We start from the raw sequence: 8,365 nt of genomic DNA, 5'->3' as shown, positions 1-8,365 counted from the left end.
AAACCCTAAAACCTAAACCTAAACCTAAAACCTAAACCTAAACCTAAACCTAAAACCTAAACCTAAAACCCTAAACCTAAACCTAAACCCCTAAACCTAAACCTAAACCTAAACCTAAACCTAAACCCTAAACCTAAAAACCTAAACCTAAACCTAAAACCTAAAACCTAAACCTAAACCCTAAACCTAAACCTAAACCTAAACCTAAAACCTAAAACCTAAACCTAAAACCTAAACCTAAACCTAAAAACCCCTAAACCCCCTAAAACCTAAAACCTAAAACCCTAAACCTAAACCTAAACCTAAACCTAAACCTAAAAAACCTAAAACCTAAACCTAAACCTAAACCCCTAAAACCCTAAACCTAAACCCTAAACCTAAACCTAAACCTAAACCTAAACCTAAACCTAAACCTAAACCTAAACCTAAACCTAAAACCCTAAACCCCTAAACCTAAACCCCTAAACCTAAACCTAAACCCCTAAACTAACCTAAACCTAAACCTAAACCTAAAACCTAAACCTAAACCTAAAACCTAAAACCTAAACCTAAACCTAAACCCTAAACCTAAACCTAAACCTAAACCTAAACCTAAAACCTAAACCCTAAAACCTAAACCTAAACCTAAAACCTAAACCTAAACCTAAACCTAAACCTAAACCTAAAAACCTAAAACCTAAACCTAAACCCTAAACCCTAAACCTAAAACCGCTTAAAAATATGAGACGGTTAAAAACCTAAACCACATAAAAACCGCCAGCAGCTTAAAACCGCTAGCAAATTTTAACAAATCATAATAAATATTGTCTTGAATTTTTATTAAAATCATGAGTAGCGCAAGAAATCCCGGACCTCGAGGAGAAATAAGGCCAATCCCTAATATCCCAATGTTTGATGAAGAGCGTGGTAATAGAGAATTCTTGTAGCCACTATAGAAGGAGAAACAGAAATAAATATTCCTTTCCTAGCTAATTATGAGACCGTAGTTAATACTGGTAAATTTAAGAGATTGATTGCATATGAACACAAAGGAGATAAATATTATGTAATTAAAATCGAAAATCAAACTTCTGATTTTCAGATTTTGAATGAAAATGGAAAACTAAAATTTATTTTTGCTACGCATGTATTTGGGATTAATACAGAAAAAATCCTCGAAAAAATGTCTGGATATCAAGATGACTTGAATAAAGTAGTTGTAGAACAATTCCCTTATGAAAACATTCCAGATAGACCCCAATATTACAACCGTGGATACAAAATTCTTGTGCCTGAAAACTTTGATGTTTTCCGTGATCAACAATACATAGAAGTCACTGGGCAAGATGGTGTTGAATTTAAGGGTATATTTTCTTTGGATCAGCCTGAACTTAAATTACCTACTGAACAAACTGCTGGCACCTATGAATTTTACACTACTTCCAGAACCTATGCAGTATTTAAGGGATATGAAAATAAGCGTATATATGCTATTCCTGTTATTGAAAAGGTGAAATGCTATGTAGATACAAACTATGGCAAAGTGAAAATGGCAAATGTGTGTAATTTAACTTTCAATGTTAATTATGGTGTATTATCTGTTGGAGAAATGGAAATAAATACGGTTAATATTTGTGGAAAACGAGTCATCATTGGTAATACTATTGAAGAAGTAATTAATATTGGAACTTCCAGACTTAATGAAGGTTCTGATTAAGGTTAATAGGATGGGTCTCTTTTTCGTATATTTGCTGATATGTAAAAAATATCGCTTATCTAACCAATTATTGTGTTCTGGATACAATTCGAAAATTTCTATTGATTTGATAATAAATAATCTTCTATTCATATGATTATTTTTTTATCAAACTATTACATTGAACTTTCAACGTTGTGAAAAGAATTTTTTTGTAATTGAAACTTAGTATCGTTTACTATTGTGTTGAAATTAAATCTGTCTTTAATTTAGTCCTTTTTAGGCTTTTCCGGGCGAGTTATTCTTGATCTTTTTCAGTTAATATTCAAACTACAGTAGTTTAGATCTATTGATACTTTTAATAAACCACCTGCAAATAACCAATGTATATCTACTGAATTGAATGTTGCATAGAGAAATGATCAATTCCATTAAAATGATTGAGTCTTACAACATGGAAATTTAACTTTCAATTTAATAAAAATGGTACCAGAAATACCATTTATTGCTGAAAAACTAAATAGTCAATTATTCTTTTTTTCTAATAAAATTATTTAAACTTAAGTATTTATTCAATTTCAAACTTCTAAACCCTTTGAAATATTTAAATCTTAATTTTTCAATTTAAATATTAAATTGAAAAATGCTTGAATTCTTATTATTCTAAAGCAAAAATGTTTTCAACCACTAGCATTATATTTTAATGAGAAATAAATTATACCATATAATGACATATTTAAGTAAATAAAGCATAATATTAAAAAAATTATGATTTTAATATTCATATGAGAAAATATAAAGATTTTTAAATTATATAATGAAATAAATCAACTTAAGTGAAATTTATATAAATATTAACTTTTAAAAAAAAGCTTTAGAAAAACTCAGGTTAATTGATATATTTTGGCTTATTTTAGATTTAAAATTGTGATTTATGTTTCAATAAAATTTTTGATTAAATTTACTCTCCAATAGTGCTAATAAATCTATCAATGTAATGTTTTATTAAAAAGTAATTAATCTAATTTTACAAACTTAATTCTATAAAATCAATTCGATTTTAGAAAAACGATTTTGGAACCAAATAATAAAATTTAATAAATTTGAAAAAAAAAATTGACAACAAATAACTTTAAGATAAATTGAGCAAAACTATTCTAATTAAATTAAACATAAATTTTAAAAAAGAAAAAATACTAATCAAATTCTTAAAGGTTTCAATAAGTTAATCCTAGTGAATAATTTATCATAAATAAATATCATATTTAAAAATAATACTATAATAAGTTCTTTTTTACTTGATTTTTTTTTTTATAAAAGAGAAATACTTAATGCAATATAAAAAATTAAAACTTTATATATTTTTAATGATTTATGTAAAAATCTATAGTTTTGAATTACTTCAAGGATCCACTTAAAATAAAATCCATTCTCAAGAATAATTAATCAATTTTACATTAATTTACACTTTCAAAACATTCATTTAAAAAATAAGCATAATTCATATTAATGTAGTAAATTCTTTAAGTAATTCTGGATTTACCCAATTTTAAATTTCATTTTCAAGTTTAAATAATAATAGAAAAAAAACTATTTTCCTTAATAATATAAATAAGCTAAAATATCAAAACAAAATAACTTTTGAGTAAAAAATATTTTAAAGCTAAAATATATAGCTAACTCATTACTCCGATCTATTTATTTGCAAATAAAAATTATAAAAAGCAAAATTCGAATTAAAAATTTCCAATATTATTCAAATATATTATTTAAGCCAACATCTTCAGCAATAATAATTATAATTTGAAGAACTAATTTATTTATACATAAGTAATTTTACACTCGCAAGTATACCATAAATGCTATTTATGTAATTTTACTGAAATAAAATAAAGATATTTTTTAAGTTCATATTTTAAGATTATGTTTTTGAATTAAAATTTTCAAAGATTTTCATTTAGCTAATTAAAGAATTAGATTTTTATTTTAAACCATTCTATAAAGTCAAATAATCTAAAAGCATGACAATTTAATAATAATTGCATTTATATAAAAACAAGAAGAGAAAATTTTCGAGAAAAAAAAAGAAATTATTATATTTTAATATACAAAAATTAGTTATACTTAAAGTTAAATATCTATTTAAAAAAAAATACGAACATCGGCTTCAGATCCAAACTCAGTCATTTTTTATATGAATTTTATAATATTCTACCGTTTCTCATTTCGAATGGAATTACTTTGAAAATTTGTTTAATAATAATTTAATCAAAATTAAATAAAAAAAAGTGAATTATAACCCAAAAAAAAATCTATAATTAGTGGCTTTTTATCGTTTAATTATGTAAATATATCAGAAAAAAAGAAAATTTCTATAATTTAGACCACAAAAAACTAAATAGATTATAAAATCATTTAAATGAATAAAATTAGGTTCTTGTTCATTTTAAGGTTAACTCAAAATAATGCAATATGTAATAATTATTTATTTTCTCTAAAAAAAATATATGATTGCTGTTCTCCATTTTAACTTTTATAAATAATTCTGTAAAATTGATATCAATAGATATTAATGCTACTACTAATTACTGGGAAGAATTCAATATCAGTATTGAAAGTTTGCACGGTATCAAAAACAAAATAATAAATTGTATTGAAAAAAGTGAGAAATTTGTAAATTTTGGTAAAATTAATCATTAATAGCCTTGAATCTATTTAATTATAATAGTTTCATAATATGAAATGAATAGCTTCAGTTATATATTTGAATTATCAGTAAATCTTTAATTTAATATAACAAAAAAAAATTTTAATTGCTTTTTTTACTTTGAAGTAAAACTAAAAATCTTATAAAATTCTTAACAAATAATTTTTCTATTAATTTAATATACATTAATTCTTGACCAAATACACATCGAGCTACATCTGAATGTAAATGTTGAATAATATTACCACATTGTTCTAATGCAATTAATATTTCCTCTAGGGTTGAATCTTCAGTAATTATAGATAAATCAATTAAGCTTTGTTCAAATTCTAAATATTTATTTTCATATCTCTCTAAAGCTTTACCTGTTAATTTTTCGTCTCCACTTTGCGAAAAATATTTTAAAAATCTTGACTCTTTTACTGATTGTTCTTTTTCAGTGTCTGAAAATGGAAAATCAGGTACTTCAAATCCGTCAAATCTTAGTATTCTCATTTCTGGAGATCTGCCTCTAGATTTGCTCCTAGTTCTGGAACTACTTCTAATTCTTGATTTCGACCTTAACCTAGTACGAGAGCGAGTACGAGAACGAGTGCGAGAACGAGTACGAGAGCGGGAACTAGAACGAGTACTAGAACGAGAGCGAGCTCTAGGCCTTATAGTCTTTGTTTTTGGTCTCGCTCCTAATTCCAATGCAGGGCCTGATGCAGAGCCTGATGCAGAGCCTGATGCCTGTAAGTTATCAGCTTCTGATATTGAGAGCGAAGCAAAGGTATCTGAAATATCATTCACATTATTTGTTCCTTTCTCTTCAGTTTCATCAAAAATAACCCCATAAACAAATCCAATCAAAGCTGATAAACTATCTCTACTTTTTTCAGCTTCTCTAAATAATCCCTCCATTGATTCTACAGAATTTAATAATGAATACATGTAATTACTATGTTCAATCCTCTTCTGTCTTTCTCTCTCTCTCTCCCTTTCCCTTTCTCTCTCCTCTACTCTTTCTCTTTCTTCTCTTTCTCTTCTAGTTTCATTCTTTGTTTTTCTTTCATCCTGCTTTCTCCTTCTTGTAGAAGTATTACTGGATTTTTGTTCTTGAATTATTTTTTTTACTGCCTCCCTTTTTAAAGACTTCTCCTCTTCTTTTAAAAGTTTCTTAAGCTTTTCTTCTTTCCTGTTAGTTTTTTGTCTACAACTTCCGTAATGAACTCCAGATAAAACTTCTTGAGGAACAGCTGGACTGGCACCTTTTTGTGTTTCGCCTACATTTTCCTTTGTAGCTTCAATCACATTTCCTTCTACAGTAGGAAATTCTCTTTTGGATTTAGTTTTTTTTCTTTGACTTTTCTTTTCCTCTTTAGCTTTTCTAATTATATTGCTATGCTCTCTATCCGCTTTTTCTCTTTCTTCTCTTTCTCTCTTCTCTTTAAGCCTTTTTTCTCTTTGTTCTTTTTTATGCAATTCAAATTCAGCTAAGAGTTTTTTTTTACTAAGTTCTCTCTTATCCTTTATATTTTGTTGTATCTGGCTCAATTGCAAATTTTTTATTTTTTCTTCTGAATAACCCTCAATTTGTTTGATTTGCTTTGCACATTTTTTTGTAGCTTCCTCATACGCTGAAACTACGCTTTGAAATAATATAGAAAAAGAATTCGATTCAGTAACAGCCTCATAGAATTTTTTTAATGTTAACAAACTTTCTAGTAAAATCTTGTAAATTTCTTTCATATTGTGAATAATTATACTTTTATCTACAAAAAAATCAAAATATTCACTAACTAAATTATTGGACTGAATTTTTTCAGCATCAAATAACTCTCTTGTTTTAACTTTAATATTTAAATATTTTTCCTCTGATAATTCAGAGCAATTTATTCTTTCTAAAATACTTTTTATAGCCTCTTCCTTTTGGAAAATTTCATTTAAAAGAACGTTTAATGAGCTTTTTTCGAAAAAAAAGACTATGAATAAACTTGATTTTAAGACATCAAAAGCTGTTATTATTACTACCTTAATTGAGCATAATTCTTCCATATCAAGATCCAATTTGTCAAAATCTGTTTTTGAATCTGAATTACTTTCTGTAGTTTTTAAAAGAGGCATATTATAACAATATTTAAATTGAATGTTAGAAAAAATCTCTTTATTCGCAATGAATCTCCTTGTGATATCTTTCCTTGATGATTTTAAAAATATTTCAGAAAATTGAGATAAAATTAATGAATATTCTTCGAAAAAAGTAATAATTGAAATAGCCATATGTCCTAAAAAGTTATCTACTCCATAATCTAACAAAAGTAAAAACTTTTCCATCAATGAGGCAATTTCTCTTTCTAATTCTTCTTTATTCTCTACTACAAAATCAAAGAGTTTTACTGAGCCTTCATTCATTAACTCGATCATTTTCCTTCGCATAATATTATTTTGACTCTGTGAAAATTTCTTAATTTCGTTAGCTTTATCGATCAAAACTACTTCGCTTCTCTTCTCAAAAGAGAAATTTAAAAGAAAGCTAAAAAAAATATGACTTAAAGGTTTATATTTTGCATTTGCTTCATCTGCATTAAACAAAGCAATCAATTTCAAAATTAACTCCATATAAACAGCTGACTCTATCAATGCACATTCCATGAAAAAGTTGCTTTCATAAGAATTACCAATTAATGCTTGAATTAAAGTAAAAGTACCACTATTACGATCTATCATTTGAAAAGTTTTTCCATCATTTGATTCTTCGTTTTCATCAGAACTGTGAGGTGCCTCTGCTCCTTTAATGTGGAGAATATTGCTGAATAGCGAACCAAAAAAAATAATAATAAAAACACATGTCTTAAATTTTACAATTTTCATTGTTTCAGTTATGTTGCATTGACAAAAAAATGTATATAATCATCATTTGATTCAAATTTCTATTTTTCTGGAATATTGCATGCAAGTCAAAACTTACATTACTATTTTGGCGCTAAGATTGATGGATATTTATGTTGAACAAGAAATATAAAAACAGATAGAATTTTGAAATTAATTAATATTAGAGAATTATTATTATTGATAACTATAGAAATAAAACGAAACTTTAAATTTTTTTAAAATTATCATAATTTAGCTTGTAATTGTACTGAAACAATAATCTATTTGTATTAGTTTCTGTAAAATTTTCGCATTTAACTGCGACTAGTATTGAATTTAAAACAAAGTAAAATTCTATTTGAGTAATTTTTTACACTATCTCAATAGGTGAACTATGATATGCCCAACACTTATTAAATGGATTATTTTAAAGTATTAAAATGCTCTAATTGAGTCGTATCATTGATATTTGCAAATTAGTCACTTCTTTTTTATATTAATTTATTAAGAAACAAATACATTAGAAAACAACATTAATGTTTTGACTTGATAAATATTTCTAAATTAAGAGTTTTTTTTTTGTAAAAGTATTAATTGATGAGTAAATATTTTAATTAATTCTCTCTCAAGTAACTTTGCTTCGAAGAAATCTGTCCCTTTTAGGCTCGGTGCAATTTCTAAATGCAACGTTTGAATCGCGTTACCGCATCTTTCTAATGAATCTTGAATTTCTTCTATTGAAGAACTTTCTGAAATAATTGAAAACTCTTGAATATTTAAGCCAAAATTGTCTAATGCTGATTGGCTTAAGGCTGTTGAGCCTGAATTGGAGCTTCCACTAGGTGAGAAAAACTTGATAAACCTAGAATCCACATTATGATGTTCATTCTGAGGATCGAAATCTGATAAGTATGGGACATTGAAACCATCAAAAGAAACTTCAGTTTTAATCGGTGATGTATCCGTTGGACTTGATACCTTTCTTGGTCTAGAATTTGATCTTGTTCCAGAACTTGACCTTGATACTCTCCTTGATCTTGATCTAGAATTTGATCTAGACTTACTTCTATTAATGCGAGTTGATTCTGATTTTTGTCCAGTTCTAGAAGATCTTCTTGCTGATATATCAA

General features: G+C 26.5%; 2 protein-coding genes across 2 annotated transcripts; one reads left to right on the top strand and one right to left on the bottom strand.

Annotated features, from left to right (window-relative positions):
* Positions 1-1,162: 1,162 nt before the first annotated feature.
* On the top strand, positions 1,163-1,696 carry Chro.80010 (hypothetical protein). Its single annotated transcript, XM_660843.1, has 1 exon — positions 1,163-1,696. One exon carries the CDS (start codon positions 1,163-1,165, stop codon positions 1,694-1,696), a length of 534 nt encoding a protein of 177 aa, XP_665935.1.
* Positions 1,697-4,484: 2,788 nt separating this feature from the next.
* Chro.80011 (hypothetical protein) lies at positions 4,485-7,235 on the bottom strand. The annotated part of the gene is made up of 1 exon (XM_660842.1): positions 4,485-7,235. The coding sequence occupies one exon, from the start codon at positions 7,233-7,235 to the stop codon at positions 4,485-4,487; it is 2,751 nt and encodes a 916-aa protein (XP_665934.1).
* Positions 7,236-8,365: the final 1,130 nt, after the last annotated feature.

Source organism: Cryptosporidium hominis, assembly GCF_000006425.1.
Source record: "Cryptosporidium hominis TU502 chromosome 8 CHRO018005, whole genome shotgun sequence".
Lineage (NCBI taxonomy): Eukaryota > Apicomplexa > Conoidasida > Eucoccidiorida > Cryptosporidiidae > Cryptosporidium > Cryptosporidium hominis.
Note: the sequence above shows the minus strand (reverse complement) of the source record. Positions and strands in the feature narration are given on the sequence as shown.